The 20,142-nt window shown below is 53.2% G+C and overlaps 7 protein-coding genes across 7 annotated transcripts; 5 read left to right on the top strand and 2 right to left on the bottom strand.

Annotated features, from left to right (window-relative positions):
- The first annotated feature begins 1,653 nt into the window (after window positions 1–1,653).
- Window positions 1,654–5,469, top strand: BDQ94DRAFT_107159 (WD repeat-containing protein). The gene is made up of 5 exons (XM_026763487.1): window positions 1,654–1,921; window positions 2,023–4,808; window positions 4,881–5,143; window positions 5,214–5,324; window positions 5,395–5,469. The coding sequence occupies exons 1-5, from the start codon at window positions 1,764–1,766 to the stop codon at window positions 5,401–5,403; spliced, it is 3,327 nt and encodes a 1,108-aa protein (XP_026630279.1). The 5' UTR covers window positions 1,654–1,763; the 3' UTR covers window positions 5,404–5,469.
- Window positions 5,470–5,877: 408 nt separating this feature from the next.
- Window positions 5,878–7,940, top strand: BDQ94DRAFT_107147 (putative MYND domain protein). The gene has a single exon (XM_026763486.1). It carries the CDS (start codon window positions 5,922–5,924, stop codon window positions 7,599–7,601), a length of 1,680 nt encoding a protein of 559 aa, XP_026630278.1. The 5' UTR covers window positions 5,878–5,921; the 3' UTR covers window positions 7,602–7,940.
- A 128-nt stretch (window positions 7,941–8,068) lies between these two features.
- On the bottom strand, window positions 8,069–10,164 carry BDQ94DRAFT_137795 (MA3 domain-containing protein). Its single transcript, XM_026765118.1, has one exon. It carries the CDS (start codon window positions 10,111–10,113, stop codon window positions 8,281–8,283), a length of 1,833 nt encoding a protein of 610 aa, XP_026630277.1. The 5' UTR covers window positions 10,114–10,164; the 3' UTR covers window positions 8,069–8,280.
- A 1,003-nt stretch (window positions 10,165–11,167) lies between these two features.
- Window positions 11,168–12,071, top strand: BDQ94DRAFT_137793 (dolichol phosphate-mannose biosynthesis regulatory protein). The gene is made up of 3 exons (XM_026765117.1): window positions 11,168–11,245; window positions 11,317–11,397; window positions 11,458–12,071. The coding sequence occupies exons 1-3, from the start codon at window positions 11,243–11,245 to the stop codon at window positions 11,641–11,643; spliced, it is 270 nt and encodes an 89-aa protein (XP_026630276.1). The 5' UTR covers window positions 11,168–11,242; the 3' UTR covers window positions 11,644–12,071.
- A 763-nt stretch (window positions 12,072–12,834) lies between these two features.
- Window positions 12,835–17,051, top strand: BDQ94DRAFT_107118 (uncharacterized protein). The gene is made up of 2 exons (XM_026763484.1): window positions 12,835–13,732; window positions 13,818–17,051. Exons 1-2 carry the CDS (start codon window positions 13,536–13,538, stop codon window positions 16,918–16,920), a joined length of 3,300 nt encoding a protein of 1,099 aa, XP_026630275.1. The 5' UTR covers window positions 12,835–13,535; the 3' UTR covers window positions 16,921–17,051.
- A 41-nt stretch (window positions 17,052–17,092) lies between these two features.
- Window positions 17,093–17,627, top strand: BDQ94DRAFT_107127 (uncharacterized protein). The gene has a single exon (XM_026763485.1). The coding sequence runs from the start codon at window positions 17,265–17,267 to the stop codon at window positions 17,547–17,549; it is 285 nt and encodes a 94-aa protein (XP_026630274.1). The 5' UTR covers window positions 17,093–17,264; the 3' UTR covers window positions 17,550–17,627.
- A 369-nt stretch (window positions 17,628–17,996) lies between these two features.
- Window positions 17,997–19,375, bottom strand: BDQ94DRAFT_137786 (uncharacterized protein). The gene is made up of 3 exons (XM_026765116.1): window positions 19,093–19,375; window positions 18,648–18,926; window positions 17,997–18,581 (listed from the first exon to the last, which is right to left on the bottom strand). The coding sequence occupies exons 1-3, from the start codon at window positions 19,220–19,222 to the stop codon at window positions 18,430–18,432; spliced, it is 561 nt and encodes a 186-aa protein (XP_026630273.1). The 5' UTR covers window positions 19,223–19,375; the 3' UTR covers window positions 17,997–18,429.
- Between the last annotated feature and the right edge of the window lie 767 nt (window positions 19,376–20,142).

Below are 20,142 nucleotides of genomic sequence, written 5' to 3'. Positions count from 1 at the left end.
GAGTAGGAGGATGGGATGACCGGCTTTCTGACACGAGGTTCAGTTTATATACAACTGAATCCTGCCATCCGCCAAACTCCCCATTTTAGCGCGGTCAGTGACTAAGCAACGTGGGGAGAGGTGTCGTCATCGCCGTTGGTCTTTCCGAAGCATCACCAGAACTGGAACGGGATTGATGCTTCTGGATCTTCGAACTTTTTTTTGGAGTGACACCCTCGGGTGGTATTCTACCCTAGTCAACCCGGTCAAGCTTCGTCTAGAGCCAACAGTAGTAACCTCCCCTCCCTCCTTTCTAATCCACCACTCAGTTCAACTGAACAGGCAGACAGGCTCCACTCTCAGCGGTGTAACTGCGTCTGGTCAACGATGCCTATCGCTTCAGCTACACACCTTCGCAGCTGGAGCCCAACAGACTACTGTGGGATCTAATGCACCTCCTGGCGCTGGCCCTCCTCCCCTTGTGCATTGGAGTCACTCTCGACTCGGTTCATCGACGATCGGGGACTCTCCCGAATGGGTAAGACTAGATGTGCTCGGGAATCCTGTGGGAGAATGGAGGAAAGGAACGAGGGTCATTGGATGACTTTTCCTGTAGGATGGAGGAGTAGGTGACAGTTAGTTAGTTAGTTAGTTTTATCTGTAGCAGCAGTAGTAAGTAACTATTTAGTGCTATATAAGTCCAGTCCTGTATCGTCCGGAATTCTTTCCCTCTCTTCCTTCCTCTCCCCAAAATTGGAGACATACTGCATGTGTCCTGCAAAGTACTAGCTCGGGGCTATCTACTTCGTCTGCGTCTTTCATTCTTCTTACTATTATTATTATTATTATTATTATTATTTTTTTTTTTTTTTTTCAATTTTTTCTTTTCGACTCGTAAAGATGAACCAACAGTGATGAGTCCCAAAGTCTATGCAGTGCTTGACGTGGTTGTGACCTGAACTGGTGGTTCTCTTCCTCCCCCCGATAATCTGGGCCCGGTGGAGCTGAGCAGTTGGTGGTTCCTTTTCCCCTCTTGCTTGCTTGTTCTTCCCGCAAGTCTTCTGTCTCTCGTTTTTCTTTATTATTCTCTAAAAACAACTCTCTTTCGTGCCCGCTCTGTCTGTCCTCTTCGATCTGATTTCTTCCGCTTACTCTCCAATTAACGGGAGAAAAGTACGACGAAGTGCCAACGATACTACCCACTGTCAACTTGCATAGACCGTCATCTTCTTTTCCCCAACGAACCCCAGTTACTGCTGGTACGCTACAGCCCACCCCACTTTTATTCTGCCTTTCTTTTCTTTCATGTTTTGCTTTGATGATCACTGCTTGCCACTGTTTTCAGCCCTAGATGTTTTTTCGAGCTAATGGTGTTGATTGATTGCATTGTGTTGAGGGATGCCTTTGACTTGTCAATTCCCGAGGGAATAATAATGTCTGGACCGTTCGCCATCCTCCCGTCACCACCTTAGCCTTTTTTTCTCCTCTCTCTCCTTTTTCGTCTTGCTGTCTTCTCTTCCTCTTGGAATCTCTCACGCTTTTGACACTGACCCTACTAGCCATACCTCTTTCTTTTCCTTTCTTCCCCTCTGGCACTGTGATCTTGCCCCTCTCCTGACTAGCTTATGTCTACCCTTACGCTCGTGAGCTTTGCGACGCGATTTGCGCACGTTTGAGTCTGACGTCATTGAAGGTGTGGCAGCAGCAAACTTCCACTGCGCGCAATGCTTCGATCTCGAGTCGCCTGATCGTCCACCATCTGTCGCCTATTCATCGTCCCAACCATGAAGGAATCGCTTTATGATCGCATCTGGCGCCGGGAATTGGGAGAGGACTCCCGGTTCGCAAGCATTCATGGCATTTATGGATCCAAGGATTGGGTGGAAAACCTGGATATCGTGAACGAACTGGGTGGGCATTCGGGCTGTGTGAATGCCTTGAGGTATGCTAGTATTGCGCCACGTTTTTAATTTAAGTACTTGGAGGAATCCTTGTAGTGGGGGATCCTCTCTGGCAAAATGCATCGCTTCTGACGCTGCGCAGTTGGTCGCGGTCAGGCCAGCTTCTAGCTTCGGGCTCGGACGACCAGCACTTGAACATCTATTCCTACCAACCCGAATCTTCCACCGCGCCGTTCTCCCTGAATACGACCGTCTCTACGGGCCACAGCGCGAACATCTTCTCAGTCAAGTTTATGCCACACTCCAACGATCGAACTCTAGTGACTTGCGCCGGTGATTCCCAGGTTCGCATCTTTGACATCGAATATTCCAGCAATGGCAGCAACAGTGTGGACGCCACTTCTGCCTTTTCTGCATCTGCACGGAGCCGAAGGTTTAACAACTTTTTCAACAATGCGCGCTACCTAAATGCGGGGAATACCAACGTCAGAGTTTATCGCAGCCATGCCGATCGGGTTAAGCGGATCGTTACTGAATCATCGCCATATCTCTTCCTGACTTGCTCGGAAGATGGCGAGGTTCGCCAATGGGACTTGCGTCAACCATCGTCCGCCTACCCAAAGCCACGAGGCGGCCAAGGATATATGGCTTTTCGACCGGGACAGGACCACGACGACTCCAACGTACCGCCTCCGCTGATTTCCTACAAGAAACACCGACTCGACCTCAACACCATCTCGTGCTCCCCGAGCCAACCACATTACATTGCGCTAGGCGGGGCCCACCTTCACTGCTTCCTCCATGACAGGCGCATGCTAGGCCGCGACTTGATGGCGGAGAGGGGTGATCCGGGTGCCTCGCCTGGCAGTAGTAGTCATGGTGAGCAGCTGATGGATCAGGCGACGCGGTGTGTGCGGAGGTTCGCCCCTAACGGTCAGCAACGAATGAAAACGCGCGATGACGGCCATATCACTGCCTGTAAGATTAGCGACGCCAACCCAAATGAGATGGTTGTCAGCTGGTCCGGCGATCACATATATAGTTTCGATTTGATTCGGAGCCCGGATGCAAGGGAGGATGCGTCCAAGCGCCAAACCTCCGCCCGGACGACACCGGTCCCGCGTCGGCGCCGAGGCTCTAAGACTAGGAAGCGTAAGCGACAGAATGGGACCTCGATGTCCTCGCAGTCCAGCGGCCATCAGACTCGACCTCGCCGTCGACCCAGAGAGCGACCCGATGAAGGCGAGCTGGCCTTCCGAGTCCGCTATGGCAATGGCGAGTTGGAGGACATTCCCCTCCCGTCTCTCACCGAACACCACGCCGAGGTCCCCCAAAGGTTGCTGGAGCAGTCGCGGTTGTCTGTCCTTAATGAAGCGCAAAGGCTCAGCATGCACATTGCCAAGGACATGGTCAAGCTCCGTAAAGCAATGTTTTCGCTGGAGACGTCCTTACGCGAAGAATATGAGACCTCCAATCAAGCTGACCTGACACCGTTCACCGAGTCCTTTTCCACTGCACTAACCCTTGCTTCCATCTGTCTCCCACAGATGGATGAGATTATGCGTACCTGGCGATACCCTGTCAATCCTACGCCCGATATTGTGCGCTTCCAGCAAACCTTGCGTCGGAACCGACAGACCTCCTGGCGGTTTATTCAAGCTGCAGGCACATTGGCACGAGTTCTAGGGGGTGAAATTCAAAACACCCCCGGAGATGTAGATCGTGACATGGAGCCTTTCCAACAGATACATTCACCCTCGCTCGAACGCTCGGTCGATCATAAGGAGCAGTTTGGATACGATTTCATCAAGGCTATACTACTCTTTGTAGAAGGTGGTCGCCAGGCTCTTCTGGCAGGTTTCAAGAAAGACGCAGCGTCCCGAGGTAACCTATCCAGATTTCCGGTAGCCGAGAATGCGGATGAAGATGCAATTGAGACCGTCTTGATTCCCTACCTGCAGAGACTGGCGGGGGATGTACCTGTTGTGAATGTGGACGCCTCGCGATTTGAACATGATGACGCTCGTATCCTCTTCCCAACTCAGCGCCACGCCGTGGCCGCCTTTGCCAATGTTGTCAAATACCCCGTTGAAAACCTCGTAGATACGGACCCCAACATGCGCAATGGGACTTCAACGGAGCCCCCTAGTCGTACCCACGACTTGTTCCAGTTAACACAGTACTGGGTTTTCAAGGTGGCCCGTGGTGTCCTTCTGGAGACCGGAACCGGGGTAAATTTTGCGTTTTTTAGCCGGGCTTTTGGTGGCCTGCGTACGAGGGTGGAAAGTGACTCCGAATCCGAAGTGGAACCCGAGAGATCACAAAATGATCTCGAAGCTAATGTCGAGGAAGAGCCCATCCGCGATGTTAATCTGAAAATACTCCGGAGGTCGCATCTTGCTACTCGAGAGAGTTCGGAGGTAGAGACAGGCGAGTCATCAGGGGTGCAGACACCACTGTCCGATGATGACGACGAAGAAGAAATTGCTTTGGAATTACCAGATATCATCGATGATGACAGTGAGAATGAGGTTGGCCTTCCCATAGCGGAAGAGGAGGAGCAGGATGAGGAAGAAGACGAAGATGAAGACGAGGAGGATGATGACGATGAAGAGCTCGATCTAGACCTGAGCAGTTCGGCTGATGACAGTGACGACTCCGAGGCTGCTGATCATATCTTCAGGGAGTATGGCCTCCAGCCCCGAGAAAGGGAATACGTGGACGTTGATGTTCCCTGTTCCTCGCACACCCGAGTCTACATGGGCCATTGCAACATAAAGACCGTGAAGGATGTCAATTACTTTGGACTGGACGACGAATACGTAGTGAGCGGCAGCGACTCTGGCCACATTTTCATCTGGGACCGGAAAACCTGCAAGCTAGTCAACATCCTCGAGGGTGATAGTGAAGTAGTCAATGTTGTGCAAGGTGAGAATATCCCCAACCGTGGGCATTTCATTTGGATATTTGAGGGTCATTTAAGCCAACGGTCCTTTGCAGGTCACCCGTATGAACCCACCATTGCGGCCTCGGGAATCGACAACACCATCAAGGTCTTTTCATCCGATCGACGCGCTCAGGAGGATGCGCGCCGTGGAATCAACATCTTGGATCCTGACAACCCAGCCAACACGCTTGGATTGGGACCGAATGTCAGCACCATTGGTGGTCTAGGCAGTCGCAAGCGCTTGCATGATAGTTATCGCATCATGAGCCAGAACGATGTAGATCGACAAGGTGGGATGAGCGAAGCATACATCACTGTAGGTTTACCTAGATTCAGCTTTTCCGCTGCGATACAGAGCTTTGGGCTTGTGTTAACGAACAAAACAGAGGCACATGCTGGCCCGCCTGGCGGCAACCCTGCGAGACCAACGGCATGGTGTAACGGTGGGCGAAGGAGGCGAACATGCTACGCTTGTTCTGGATGATAACAGCTGCAATGTATGTGCAATATGGATTCAAATCATCTCTAAAAGCTCCCATCCCCGCCAAGCTAACTCATTGGATTCAGGTGATGTGATCTAACCTTTTGACCGGACTAATGGGGAGATGTCTTGGGCGGCCTATTACCCGGACTGCACCCGTTGACAGGATTCGTATTTTCTTCTCTTCCTCTAACCTCTAGCTTTACCTTCGTCGATGTTATTAATATTAGATTCTAGCCCCCGCGTCATCACTTTTGTGTCTGTTTCGCGGTCGCTTCCCAGCAGTTCTGGTCACACCCGTGCATCTCGGTTTTGGAGCCATGGGCAGGCGTTTCCTGAAGGCAAAAGCAAAGCAGTTGAATGAAATTATCGGATATTCTTATTCTTACCAAGTGTGTAGCAGCAGAGCAGCGTAGCCGGTTATCTCAATCCACGATCGTCTTCCTGACTAGGGCTTCCAATCTCTAGGAATTATAGTTTATCACCACGTGACCCTTATCAATTCCCCCGCATTTGTCCCTCCAATTTTTGGCTTTTTTCACTTTGCCTTCCCTCTTCCCATTTTGCGCCTCGAATTCTCAGCCTCCACCTCGATTGCTGCTCGCAATTGAAAATGCAGACCCTACAGGACCGAGCGGACATCACCGCTCGTCTCTATGCTGACCCCCACAATCCGCACCTTTACTACAAACGGGGCCTTGTCCACCAAACCCTGGGCTTTCCCGATCTCGCATCCGCCGACGCATACCGCGCCCTCTCCCTGCTCGACTCGGTCGTCGATCCCGATGGCTGCGAGTTTCACGCCACACGGCGGATTCAGGATGCACCAGATACTCCCGCAACAACTGAGGAGGAGGGGGACGACGACGAGGATGACAATTTCACTCCCATCACACAAGATGAGTACGACGCCATAATCGGAGACGTCTACGCCCTTCTTGTGCGTAACTTGGTCGACTGCGGCTGTTTCCGCGATGCCTTTGAGTTCTGCGTGCGTGGACAAGGACTCCTGGAGGACATGCCGCAGAACGAGCGCAATACCTCTGCGCAAGCTGTGCTCAAGGACCAGCTGGCCATCATCCGGAAGAACTACGAAGCCCGTCAAGGAACCACCACCGGAGACGCCAATATCAACCCTAGTGCTCTGAACGCCCAAGGCTTCGCCCGCCGAGTCCTATACCCCTGGAACGAGCACGAACCGGACCGCAAGTCCCCCGAGACTTTGCAGCTCCTAAACGAGCGCCTCAAGGACGTTGCGCCTAAGTGCGAAGTCCGCGCCGTCGCCTTGCCCGCTTTACACGGCACCACCACCGCTGAAGACGAAGTCTCCGTCCAACTCGGCCTCTTCGCCAAAGAAGACATCGCCCCCAACGAGATAATCCTCCGCGAATCCTCCCTCCTCACCGCTACCAACCGCCTGCACGACGACCTCTGCGACGCCTGCAACGCCCCTCTCCCTGAGCTCTCCTCTCCCAACCCCCCCGTCGCCTGCGACGGCTGCGCAGATACCATCTTCTGCTCGCAGGCCTGCCACGACGACGCACAGCGCATCTACCACGGCGCCGTCTGCGGCCTCATGGAGAACCTCGAATCCATCGGAAAAGACATCCCCGACCCCAAGGACAAGGCCGATTACCTCTATCTCCTTCTTCTGGGCCGCACGCTCGCCATGGCCGCTACCCAGGAGCTGCACCCGCTCGATCTCCCTGAAGTGAAATACATCTGGGGCGATTTCCACGACCTCGACCTTAACACCAATGAAAGCAGCAATGACAATGATGACCCAACAGCAACCCTCCCCTTTTCCTTCCAGCTCAATATCCTCCAACCAATGCGTTTCCTAGAAGAAATGGAAATAGACCCCTACGTTGCCCTCCCCCGCTTCGACACCTGGGTCTTGAATACCCTGTACGCTAAGTTCCGGGGCACTGCGTCGGGCCGGCTCTCGACGTGGGACGGTGGCCCGGAGCTCTGTGCTGTGCATCCGCTTTGGTGTCTGGCGAATCATTCTTGTGATCCGAATGTCAGGTGGGAGTGGGGCGGGGAGATTACGTTCCGGGCTAGGGAGGAGAGTGAACGGGCGGTTTGGAAGAGGGTTAAGGGTGCTGGTGGTGGGGATGAGGTTCCTGGGGGAAGAAGGAGACAGGAGGCGGGGATAAAGAAGGATGAGGAGATTCTCAATCATTATTGTGATATTGGTTTGGATGTCAAGGAGAGGAGGGAATGGGCGAGGGGCGCGTTGGGAGGTTGGTGTTTGTGTGAGAGGTGTGTTTGGGAGGCGGGGGAGAAGTGATTGTTCGGTGTTAGTTTGAGGAGTGTGGTTGGGTTGTGGATAGAGGACTTTGGGGTTGGTGGTTTTGGGAGTTGGAGATGAAAGTAGAGATAGATTTCTATTAGATATAGTGGTGGATGATGATGATGATGACGTTGAATAGATAGAGATACCCAGGTTGATAGAAAAGAGAGAGATGATGTGGATGCTATTATGTCTCTATTGAAACCGGAGGTTTCGCAACCAGTACACTACTATCTTCCACTACTAACTACTCAGTATTAGTACTGAAATAGTCTCCCAATATGTCAGTGTATAATAACAGTAGTAGTTGTAAACCCATGTCTCTCCATCTTATACAACTACATCGGTCACAGCAGTACTAAGTACGTATGTCAACCACTGCAGTAATCTGTTCACTACTGCTACTTAGTCCATATGATAACACTTATTTCTCTTACTTGTTATACTGATGATATACTTTCGTGTCCGTTTGCAATACATCCAGGCGAAATGAGTATTTATCAATACATCCTTAATTTAATATAAAATAAAGAACCCTTCCTTGAACTTGGAAATCTTGGTTTCAATCCGGTATAGAACAACCAATGCCAAACCTAAACATATACCCTGCAGAAAATTCCATCTAAAAGCACTCTTCTCTCTCCCTATAACCTATTACGTACACCCTATTCCTACCCTAATCGCGCACCCGACGGGGAGGCGTTCTAGACGGAGACCTGTGCCGTCTCGGCGGCGGAGACCGCGACGGAGACAACGAGTCAGAGTAGCGACGACGACGAGGGGCAGCATCGCCACGACGACCACCACCGCGCGGCGGGGTAGGGGAGCGCGAGCGCGAGACTGAAGCATCACGGGGGGCACGACGACCAGGCGGGGCACGACGCTCCGGAGTACGAGAACGAGAACGGGAAGGAGAGCGAGACGCGGAGACGCTCCTTTCGACCCGCCGGCGGGGAGGAGGAGACTTCGAGTACCGAGCGGCACCTCCGGCAGCCTGACGTGGAGGAGGGGAGACAGATCGGGAGACGGATCTGGAGTAGCTTCTGTCTCGGCGGGCGTGGGTATCTCGCTTGCTGCGAGGCGGAGGGGTGACGGACCGGGAGAGCGAGCGTCTGGGAGAGCGGGAATCGTAGGAGCGATCGCGTGTCCGGCGAGGAGGGGGTGTTGGGGACACGGAGGATCTTCTGCGGGGGGATCGACTGTATGAGACGGAGCGTCGGCGGGATTTGGGCGCCGGGGATCGGGACCTGGACCGCGAAGGGGTGTAGCTGTAGCTGCGGCGTGAGGATCCGGACACGGAGCGGCTGTAGGATCGGCCGCGGCTGACGGAGCGTCTGCGGCCACGGCCGGGGGAGGGAGAGCGAGAGTAGGAGTAGGAGCGGGAGCGGGAGCGAGAGCGAGGAGTACAGGTTGAGCAGCTGGTTGGGTGAGATACCACGGACTCCGAGTCGGAGTCGGCGCCGGCATCGCGTTGGGGCAATGCGGGCATGGTGGGCTTGGGGAGGTTTTTTAGGTGCTCGCGCATGTCCTCCGTCAGCATACCCATGCCAATACTGGTGAAGTAGTTGATTGAGAAGCGCGTGTTGCGGGGGTTGTCCAGTGGGAAGAGGCCCTCGAAGCTGGGACGCAGGATCTCGTCCCGCATGCGTTCCTGCAGTTTGGGCAGGCCCAGGTGTTCTCCGAGGTCTTGGAAGAGGATCTTGATGAAGATACGGCTGCTAGATGTCGTCTCCTCCTCGTTCATGTGGATGATCGACATGACGTGCCAGCCAATCGCGTCATTGCTAATCATATGGCCGAAGAAGCGGGCAATGTTGCGGAGTCGGTTTGTCTCGTAGCGATGGATGGTGTCGTAGTACTTGGCAAATGCAGCTTCGAAGAGGTCGGACCAGAGCCGGTTGATCTTTGCGAAGCGCTCTCCGATCAAGCCGTAGAACTTCGAATACGTGCGCTCCTGGGAGCAACACTCGATGATCATTGACGGGAGCTCGGGCTCGAGGCCAGCGGGCAGCGAGATCTTCATCAGCTTGTGACAGCATTCTTCGAAATCGATACTCGACATGATCGTCAGGTATATCGTCCTCCGCAGGTTCACGAGGTCTGTGTTGGTCTGGTCTTTAATGTCCATCTTCCGCTCTTCCTCCGACTCTTCATCGGAGCTTTCGTCTGACTCGTCTTCGTCGTCCTCCTCGTCATCACTTCCTTCACCCAGAATCTCTGCCTTCAATTTCTTGTAGGCCTCTTCGTGCTCCTCCCATTCGGCATCGTACTTGAAGATATTGAGGGAATCTTGTGTCTCAATCTCGTCATCGAGTCCGATCTGATGCGTTATTTGGTCTTCCTCCTCGATCAGGTCCAATTCTTCCTTGATCGCCGGGTTGTCCTTATACCTATCTTTCCGGACCTGGAACAACACCTCAATCATATACTGTACTCGCTTGTCGATGTCGGCTTCGTGAAGGATATTTCGGAATTGATCAAACACCGCCAGGGCAATAGGACCGCTCATCTCCTCCAGATGCTGACCAACCTCTCGAGTCAGGCCGACAGCAATCTCGACACTGTCATCCGTAGGCTTGTGAAGCAGCAAAAGAAGAATCTGCGCGGCCAGCATCTCGTGCGCGACCTGCTGGTTGCACAGATGGGCAATGAAGGTCGTGGAAGATATGCAGACTGCCTTGTCGTTTCTCTTGAAAGCCTTTCGGAACTGGACAATGAGACGGTTGAGCAACAGCTCGCCGACTTGGGGCAGCTTTGTGTTCACAATAGCCGCCATCGCGGCGTAGATAGGTGTGAAGGGCAAACTGGCCGCCTGAGCTTTCATGATACTTCTGCAAAACAGACCGCGACCGCGCACCAAGTTCTCCCCAAAAAGCTCCGGGACGATAAACTTGATGTTGGAAACGTTGACCTTGTTGATGAGACCGTTGATCGACTTCTTGAGAGCCTCCCATGCCATCCGCTGGTACTCCTTGCTGGTCTTATCCGTAATCTGCGCCTGCAGCGCCCGTAGTCGCGCAGGAGGAATATAGGTACCACCCGATCGCATGTTCAAAAGCTTCTCATATTCTGCTTTAGCCGCAGCCTGCTTTTCCTCCTCCGTCATTGGCTTTCGAGCAGCCTCCTGCTTCTCATGTTGGCGAAGGCGCTCGGCGAGCTCTCGCTCTCTTTCAATCGCGCGTTCAGGATCGATGCGCGGTGCATCCGCACCGTCTTTTAGTGAATCACCCGGGGGCGAGCGACGACGATTCGGCGAAGGAGACCGAGAGGGAGGTGAGCGTTTGCGGGAACCCGAGGCCTGAGGAGAGTAGGAAGTGCCTGGGGGCGGAGTAGGCACTCGCACCGCCGACTGCAAGACAACAGGGTCAGTCATGTTCCTTTGCAGTCCACCGAGGAAAGAATGAGCTGTCAGTCGTGATGTCCGCAGAGAACACGACGTTGACCTGGAGCTCCATCGGGATGAGGCGTGAGGCGGCGAAGAAAGGTCTTAGCGCGTCGCCGGTCACGTGAGAGATTAGTCGCCAGGCTGGCGCCGGCCGCTCTCTACTATCGCCATGGGATGAGGAAGTGCCAAACAGACCAGCCGCCATCGTCGCAGCAATTGTCACGCACAACTCTCCTGATAGCGCATCATCATTATGGTATTACTACTCGCGTCCTACCCTACAGCATTTGGAAACGTTTGAAAACGCTGACTTGAATTGCGCCGTAGCTGGGCCCTATCGTCGGATCCGCCATGCTCCTGGTCGCTACTGCGATCTTTCTTTACTACACCACCTGGACTCTGTTGATGGTATGTCTTCGCACCTGGGTATAATTGCTTTTCTACGACAACTGTTAATCACTCTGCTAGCCCTTCGTCGATCCGGGTCACCCTCTCCATGATCTCTTCCCTCCCCGTGTCTGGGCCATTCGCATCCCCGTCTTCCTTACTCTGCTTGGTTCCGCCGTGGTTGGCACGTTCATAGGGATTGTGATGATCAACAGCAACAAGAAGAAGGCAGCTAAGGCTAAGGCCGCGGCCAAGAAGAAGACCTAAGCTTCCCAACAAAAAGAAAACCGACGTGGCGTTTGGAGGATGAGTTGGGTGGTGAACATAGCGACTCGAAACAGGTGGCATCATCTTATTCTGCATGTAACATTAGTTTTTTCTGTCCTTGTTCTTTTCAAGCTTTCCCCTTGATTGGGTTGTTCTGTCATCGCAGCGTTCAATTACACCATCCGCATTCCTCGCATTCTGCAAGCGTGCCGCGTGGTGAGGTAGGAAGGGGGAGGCGACGGCAAGTGACGAGCGTAGCTCCGGATGCTGCCCGGTCACTGGGTGAAGCGTTCCTGGTTTCTCTTGAGCCTTACCCAGGGCAACAGGATACATTGCTTAGCCGAGTCTATGCGTTCCCTTCCAAATGGCCATAGCCACCATGTAATCTTTCAGTCATGGGCAGGTCCCAACCGATGACGATTGAGGGGGACCTTACAGACGATGGCAGTGCTCTTTCGCCATGCAGCCCCGTGACTCACTCCCGGCAACCAGCCACATCTGGCATCGGTTCTACCGCATTCCGGGCCTGGAACTATGTGATTGGTCTGAGAACTATTGGCGGCTAGACCGTTGGGGAGGGGACCCATCCAGGGAAACGGCCACCCATGAATAGAAGGTCCGGCCCAACTTGCTCCGGGTTTCAGTTCCAGCTGGCCCTGGGACAACATGTTCTGTTTCGTTCCGGTGGTGGTGGTGGTGGTGGCTGGCTGTCTGGCTGCCGTGCCCAGGGCCTTCACGTGACGAGACTGAGCCGTGTTTTGGACGCCAGAAGTTTGCAGTGTTTGATGGAAAGGGTACCCCTCATGCGGGCAGTTCAGGACCAATGGGGAAAGGCGCCCATGGCGTGTGTAAGAATCGTGGGTTCTCCGCCTTACGGGGTAATAGCCAATACGGTACGGTAAGTGCAGATCATCGGATGCCTCCTAATTCCAGGTCCCAACCCACCTGCCTGGATGGGTGGACGTGGGAGTTGGACGTGGGAGAAGAGACACGGTAAAGAGGGGAAGGATCCATCCCATCTGCAATCTAATTACTAGAGACCATGTATCATGTAGGAACCTTACCCGACTGCGTCATGTTATGACGGTCATGCCTGGCCGCATCCCCCACTAGTAGCCAATGATCACTGGAGCCCCGTCATGTGGTGGCCCTGGAACCTTATGGGAAGGAACGACGGGGGGTGGGAAAACTACTAGGGGAAACTACCATGGACTTTTGGGGGGGAAAAGTGACTGATAGGAGATAAGTCCGGCGTCGTAGTCAGCCTACCCATGGAGATGTCATCCATGCTCCTGACCTGATCCGGTTCCCTCCCCCTCCCTCTTTCTCTTCTCTCTTCTTCCCTTTGCTATTCTGTCGCCAGAACAACTTCTACTTTACTTCAACCACTTCCCGGTTGTCTGTTACCTCAAATCTAGACGCGTCTGTTGATCCGTCACTGTATCTATCTGCCCCGACTACTATAAGTGGTCAACAACCTAGACAGGCGGTATAAGCAGTGCTTCCGACCTGTCGTGTTTACACACCCACCCTCCGGCGTGTCCACGGATCTCCGCTCCAGATACGCTGTTCTCTCCGTTCATCCGGCACGGCCGTTGTAACTAAACCTCTTGCTACGTCTGTTTCTCGACATTAGTAGCACTGGAACCAACTGTAACTCCCCCTCCTGGAGCATCAGTTACCCGCTATTTTGAGACTTCTGCTGATAAGCGTTGCTGGTCGATAGAACACAACTCCACGGGATTCCTCCGGCAGTGAATCCATACTACCCTTGCGAGTGTCGTTGCCGGTCGACCACACCGTCAGAACCTCCGTTCTCAGCCCGGTCCAAGGGTTCTGAGAGCGGCTGCCCCAACTGAGTCCATATTGCCTCTGAGAGGCAATCCCTTTGAATGCCACCGGCAGCTTCGGACGATTTGTTTCGCCAGCAGAGCCGGTCCTTAGGTGACACCAGCCCCTTTCCAGAAGATCCCAGTCGAGCCACTTTGGAGCATGATCTCGGTGGAAAGACCAAGAAAAAGGGGAAAACCGGAACCAAGGGGAAGAATAAAGCAGCCAAAGCAATCCCGAAGTCTACACCTGACGACCTGTAAGTCTGAGTCTCTCCACGTGTCTAGAAGGATCTTGAATCTAGGCGGACAGCTGGCTGACTTGAGTTCACGCGTCGTATGCAGTCTAGAAGCAGAAGCACCGTCACCGTCACCGCCTCTACAGGCTGAACCATCGTCCTGCCCCAATCCAACACTGGAGCCGCCACCTAGCAACAATATCGTGTCACCGGTACTTGATGCCCTTGGCACTCTGGGGGACTCTCCGGAGAATGACATTGCTTACCGCACCGGTACTTGGGCCAAGTCCATCCCGTATGGCAAAAGTCCTCCGAATGATGCCGTTGATGGCGAGTTCAACAGTGGGTCTCCCTTCGGCTTCCTCACCAGTCAAGACAAAGGCGGATTCAGCCACCCCTCTTCGACGTCTCCCCCTCCGGGAGCAAGGCCCTTGAGCTATGGGCGGGGTTACGCAACCAGCAGTGTGTCTAGACAGCACTCCGTGGACCGACAAAAGAGCAACTCCGTCAGTAGCCCATTTAACAACCAGGCACCCCTACCGCATCTGCCGCAGGCCCATTTCTATGGCGCGCCAGATATCGATTTGCCTCTGTTCTCTGGCCAGAATAGGGCCGCAACCGACGGTAGTTATTCATTCTGTGCGTTCGATACGATCATAAGCCCGTCATCCAAAGCCTCCAGGATGGGAAGTAGCGTTCTCCTGGTCGGCACGGATGGCGGCTTGGATATTCTTGCCATTGAAGATCGAAAAACGCGCCCTGTAGGGAAGTTGGCAGGTCTCAATGGCCGCGTAATTGAAGCGAAGTTGCTGAGCAACACTTCAACTAATGACACATCTATACATTCCCGACCTCATGTCGCTGTCATCATTCACGGCCCCGCTGCTCAACCAGATGATGAGGGCCATGCATCCTCCAATAGCTCGGAAGCAAATGATATTCCCACTGGAAGACAGTCGGCCGCTGGAGGGCGTCCGAAAGAAGAGACCAGGTTTTACCAGACACGGGTCGAGGTGTATTCTTTAAGGACCGGCGAGCACATCACAACGCTTCTGTCCACGCCGCCCACTCCCTGCTTTGGCAATATACCTGGTCTTCCTGCCCTGGCTCCTTCACCGGCCGGGAATCTCAAGCTCTTTGTGAGCGGAAGCTACGTTGTCGTAGCATCCGGTTCCAGTGGGGAAGTCTACATGTACAGCATGAGCAATTATCAGTTTCTAGGAAAGGCATGGACCAGTATCAAGTCAAAGGAATCTCGGCGATACTCCACGTCCTCCAGCTCGACTGACCCAGATGGATCTCAATCCGAATCTCCTCATGGATCTCTCAACTCTGATAGTCCTATCGTGGCATTGAAGGGAAGATGGCTAGCAATTGTCCCACCATCCGCAACTTACAGGGCTACTCTCCGTGCTGCCGTGCCGACGTCCTTGTTGCAAGGGAAGGCGTTCGGGCTTGAGACTCGAAGTCCCCCGTCGCGTCCGGCTATCACCTGCGCTACTGATGTCGGAGAGGGCGAAAGCTTTTTCGGCAAGGTAGCCCGGGGCGTTACCCAGGAGCTCATGCGAGGTGCACGGTGGATGGGTGACCAAGGACTACAAGCCTGGAACAATTACTGGAATAAGGAGCAAGCTCAAAGCATGCCAGCACGCCGCTCTCCTAATTTGACGGAGTTTTCACCTCAGGGGTACAATCTCTTCCCTCCCACCCATGCCCAGGACACCCAGTCTGTGTCCACTACCGAACCTGATTTGGTATCAATCTTCGATCTGCGAAAGCTAGAGGAGGGCGAGGCCAAGAGTTCTTTGTTCAATCCAGTGGCCACTTTTCAGGTGCCGAATGGCTGCAGCTTCCTTTCATTTTCTCCCAACGGTCTCATGTTATTTACTGCCAGTAAAAAGGGAGATGTCCAGTATGTTTGGGATGTTATGCAGGCCAAATACTGTCGAGCCGGGGCTTTCATGTCAGACGATCCAGCATCTGTGCAGCCGAGCGTGCGGCAGATTGCCCGGTACCCGCGATTAACCACGTCCCATATAGTTGACGTGGTCTGGTGTCCGCCGTCTGGGGACAAGCTCGCAGTGATTACGGGTAAACCGACGGTGCATGTCTTTGACTTGCCTCGGAGCGCCTTTCAATGGCCTCCTTTTCGACGATCTCTACCAAAACCTGCGAAACCGCCTACTGCTGATGCTCCGGCAGAAGAGCTTCCCGACCGGGGGCCGGCTGCGAATCCATTGTCGGCAGCCTTCAAGATGGTCGGCGGTAAGACGCAGCCCATTCTTGCCGCAGTCAGGGGGCGTACTCCCTCCACCGGGGCCGCTTTCCCCTCCGTGGGTGGCTTTGCAATGCCTTCTGCAGCTGGAGTAAGAGGGGGCAAGGCGGTTGCTGCTGGCCTTAGTAAATCAATGGGGGCCGCCGCCACCGGCACTGTCAAAACGGTCAACACCATCCGACATGGTGGTGAACATCGCCTGCACCTATCCAATCTTTCTCGGGACCCCGTTGCGGCTCGTGTGACATGGATCATCCATAAAGGAATGCCATTCTTGGGCCTGATAGATGGGGGTTACTTCCGCCTGTACAGGATTAAACGCTCCACCTCACCCAGTAAGAGTAGGCAGGTGCAATCGGTGATCGGAAACAAAGAACTTGAGTTCCGCTTGCCTCCCCATATGCAGACACCTTGCGGTCCCATGACCGTGGGTCCCGCCGCCACCACAGAAACAACGGTCTCTGCAACATTGGCTCTGCCTTCCGCGGCGCTACGACCGCCGCCAGCGTCGAAGCTCAAATGTCAGCCTCTTTCGCAGGCGGAGATCGAGACAAACACACCATATCAGCCTTTCCACACCGACCAGAGGGTAAACCTCTTTGTGTACAGTGAGGCCGACGACTCCGTGGGTTCAGTCCCGACGGGTCAATGGACCTTCGGCGGCTCTCTAGCCACTACGAAGCTTCACGTACGACCGTTCAGCGCCTCCAGCGAAGAAGACGATGACATGGTACATGAACAACACCACGGGTTTGGAGCTGAAATGGAGAATCTAATCAGCCTGGGAAATAGTACGGGCAATGTGGAAGAAGTGGTCATTACTACACGCAGGAAGAAGAAGCAGGCTTCGGCCATGGCCCCGGGTGGCGGGGTCGATGACGGCTTCTTTGAAGATGACTGCGAGGTCTTGGACTTCGCTCGGGACCGAGTCTAATCGCGATAACCACAATTACCATGCCGCTGGCGGGGCTCTATAAGATTTAAACTAATATATGTCACATTCTAGACTTACACTGGTATGGCGTTGGTGTGATTGGGATTTAGGCTCGCTCATTTCCGCTCTTGCTTTGGTTGTCACTCCATACGAACTTCATTCTGGTATGCATTATTGCTTTGCATGATTTATGGTTTGACGCAATATGTCCGAATGTCTCATGCCAGGGATTCTCAACCCGCACAGACACAGGCGAAGATCCATCAAGTTGTTCTGCACGTCAGGGGTCAATGACATCGGAAACTCTCTCTTTTACTGCAAAGAGGCAGTTCGACATTTTGTGAATGCACTCGCTACCGTTTGTCCCTACACCCGCATCAAGGCGGACGATGTTGTACTTGCATGAGCTCAATCGCTTGGCGGGATCACGGGTTGATGCCAACTTTGTGTCCGCTGGGTACATGTCGGACATGCACTCATTCGTTCTCTTTCTGCCTGCACCGCTGTATTTCCATGCATATTTCCGTGGTCATTCGATGTTACAATTGATGTTACATACCCAATGCTGTCCTGTGAGCCAGATAGATGAAACCATGTGGGCGTTAACAGTAAAGTACATACATATATAGGTAAAATAGACATGTGCTTGAGTATTATACAATGGGAACGTCGTACATGGACGAGAAGAAGTCATCAATAAATTCGCTACTAACCGATGTCTTTCGAAGAAACCTATAATTGATTCCGTTTCCCCCTGCTCATACCCCATCATGCCAGACAAAAAGGCCTATCAAATACAGTACCATACCGTATACACATGATGATGATATAAACAAAACAAAATACAAGTATGGATCTGCAGTGCACGATGATCACCCAACAGTTTACCGTGCCCGAGCCCGAGACCCACCGAGGGGTCACGATGAATATCAGTGGGTATGCGGGGTTGAGTACACACCATATGTCAAGAGTGCCACGATAGTCCTAATACCAGATATACAATAGTTGAAATCATAGGCTCAGTTATCTTGCCTTACATGTAGCTACCTAGAGCGGCCATTTGGGATTGTTGTGGACTGGGAAATTATAGTACATGGTGGTGGTTCAATCTAAGTGGGTTCTTTCGAGGTGGATTAATGCCATGTAAGTGAAAAAAAACATACCACTGAAATATATGAGTGCTAGTATAGAAAATCAGTCTGGTATGATAGGTGGAAAAGGACGAGTGATCAATCAATAGAATTTAGTTGGTCGGTATACTAATCTTCGGAGTATCAAGTGAAAGCCATGCAAATAGTAGCAATCAAGTTAGTTATTAACCCCATGAGTAAGATAAGATAAACAGGTAATAGTAGTTGTGACAAGTTCCCATATTAGCTAAATTCCCGTAATCAATCAATCAATCATATTAACACAAGCGCTGGATTTAGTGTGCAGTAGACAGGTAGCTTTCTCCCCTTCCCCCCCTTCATACTGTAGTCATCGATCAAGACCTGGCATTTAGCTCATTTACAGAGCCCAAGCAGCCAGGACGAATCCAAGTACTCCAGCAGCGGAAACGCCCAACTTGAGCTGCGCAACAGCAGCGGCGTTCTCGGTGCTGCTGGCATGAGCGCCAGTTGCGGTGCTAGTTCCGGAGGAGCCAGACTTGGAGTTAGAGTCTGTTGTTAAAGGTGGGGTTAGTCATAGAGCACGGGCAATATAAGAGGAGGTAGAAGTGGACGTACTGGAGCCGGTCGACGAAGAGGAGCTTCCACTCTTCGTGGTGCTGGCGTCGTTGGAGCCGGCAGTGGTAGCGGAAGAGCCCGACGCTCCCGTGGCACTGGCGGGGAAGAAGTAGCTGCTGTAGCAGCTGCTCTGGCAACTGGCGTAGGAGCGCTGGTCGCTGGGGGAGCCGGAGCCCTGGGGGCAGGCGGCAACGCAGCTGGTGGTGTCGTTGGCCATGGCGTTGTCGGGGCAAGGAACGCTGTAGCAGTTGGCGATGCAGCAGATGTCCGTCTCAGCGCCTGGAAATTGTTAGTCAATTTGCTTATGGTCGAATTGTTTGTTGTGGCGGGTGAATGGAGTGTAGAAGACACAGGTGGTTGGGGCATGCGGACGGAATCGAGGAGGAGAGCTCAGGATGCCGAACTGATATAGGCAGTAACAGCAACAGAGTAGAAAGAAACTTACACTTGGTGGCGCAGGAAGCCTGAGGAGACAAGCTAGCAGTGGTCGTCGCGGCACTGGTAGTGGAGGAAGAGTCCTGGGCGACGGCGAGAGCCAGGAGGGAGGAGAGAGCGATAGCGCTGTTGAACTTCATCTTGACGAATGGATCGAGGAAACGACAGACGTTAGATTGACTGAAGTGTAGAAGCAAGTAGCGAAACGAGCGCGACAGACAGAGTAGCACGAAACGAAGGACTGTGAGGGAGGAGAGGAAGAAAGAAAAGGAAGAGGGGGAAGGCAGACGAGGTGAAAGGGAAAAAGACGGGCTGTAAATAACGGGCCAAGGATGCGAGGCGAACAATGGACCGGGAGAAAGTTGCCCAAGCGTATCAGGCGATATGCTGGGATTCACCGCGCCTGGCACCAAATTAGGGTCATCCAGCTGTCGGTTCGCCAGTTGCGATTAGCGGGGTTTCAGCAGGCCGTCACAGTCGCACAGGCTAGTGCTGGATTCCTCAAGAAGCGTCTGGATAAGTGGATTCACTGGGCCGGAGCTAGTCCACACCCTTACATTTGGTGGCAATTCAATAACATCGGAAAGAGGTATCTAGTCTACAGGGTGGATGTGGAGGCGCCATTCGTGGAGTCGGACTTGGGAATTTTTTTTAGTTTGGAGCAGGTGCCTACGAGATGGGGAGGGGGAAAGAGAACAGCGCGAAGCACAGTCCAGGTTTCGGACCCAGTCCTTCAATTTGGTGGTCGAGGACCAGCCGAAGTGGTGAAGAGTGAGCAGCCAGTCAACAAACACAGACCCTGAAAATCTGGGGACTGCAAAGGATCGGCTAAAAATAACCCTAGACAAGAGAGGCAGTCCCAAGGGTCATTTCAAGGCACTACTTGCACTACTCCAACGCTAAGCAGGTTGCTGCTAAGCTAGTAAGAGCTAGACGGTCTCCCACTAATTCCACATTAGTCCGTCACTGTCCACCATCCGGTCTTATCAGTGGATGGGGTTGAGACAGCGCATCCGAATAGGTGGAGAGCACACATTCATTGGTGGGCTGATCTGTCAGA

Source organism: Aspergillus welwitschiae (genome assembly GCF_003344945.1).
Source record: "Aspergillus welwitschiae strain CBS 139.54b unplaced genomic scaffold BDQ94scaffold_5, whole genome shotgun sequence".
NCBI classification, from domain to species: domain Eukaryota; kingdom Fungi; phylum Ascomycota; class Eurotiomycetes; order Eurotiales; family Aspergillaceae; genus Aspergillus; species Aspergillus welwitschiae.
This window is presented reverse-complemented; position numbering and strand designations above follow the sequence as displayed.

Bases quoted from the DNA above. Each gene is read 5' to 3' on its own strand.
- BDQ94DRAFT_107159 (XM_026763487.1), top strand. From the start codon at position 1,764: ATGAAGGAATCGCTTTATGATCGCATCTGGCGCCGGGAATTGGGAGAG. The intron at 1,922-2,022 runs GTATGCTAGTAT...GACGCTGCGCAG, and splicing joins GGCTGTGTGAATGCCTTGAG to TTGGTCGCGGTCAGGCCAGC. The intron at 4,809-4,880 runs GTGAGAATATCC...GGTCCTTTGCAG, and splicing joins AGTAGTCAATGTTGTGCAAG to GTCACCCGTATGAACCCACC.
- BDQ94DRAFT_107147 (XM_026763486.1), top strand. From the start codon at position 5,922: ATGCAGACCCTACAGGACCGAGCGGACATCACCGCTCGTCTCTATGCT.
- BDQ94DRAFT_137795 (XM_026765118.1), bottom strand. From the start codon at position 10,113: ATGAGCGGTCCTATTGCCCTGGCGGTGTTTGATCAATTCCGAAATATC.
- BDQ94DRAFT_137793 (XM_026765117.1), top strand. The intron at 11,398-11,457 runs GTATGTCTTCGC...TCACTCTGCTAG, and splicing joins CCACCTGGACTCTGTTGATG to CCCTTCGTCGATCCGGGTCA.
- BDQ94DRAFT_107118 (XM_026763484.1), top strand. From the start codon at position 13,536: ATGCCACCGGCAGCTTCGGACGATTTGTTTCGCCAGCAGAGCCGGTCC. The intron at 13,733-13,817 runs GTAAGTCTGAGT...CGTCGTATGCAG, and splicing joins AAGTCTACACCTGACGACCT to TCTAGAAGCAGAAGCACCGT.
- BDQ94DRAFT_107127 (XM_026763485.1), top strand. From the start codon at position 17,265: ATGCACTCGCTACCGTTTGTCCCTACACCCGCATCAAGGCGGACGATG.
- BDQ94DRAFT_137786 (XM_026765116.1), bottom strand. From the start codon at position 19,222: ATGAAGTTCAACAGCGCTATCGCTCTCTCCTCCCTCCTGGCTCTCGCC. The intron at 18,927-19,092 runs GTAAGTTTCTTT...AACAATTTCCAG, and splicing joins GGCTTCCTGCGCCACCAAGT to GCGCTGAGACGGACATCTGC. The intron at 18,582-18,647 runs GTACGTCCACTT...CTTTAACAACAG, and splicing joins CTCTTCGTCGACCGGCTCCA to ACTCTAACTCCAAGTCTGGC.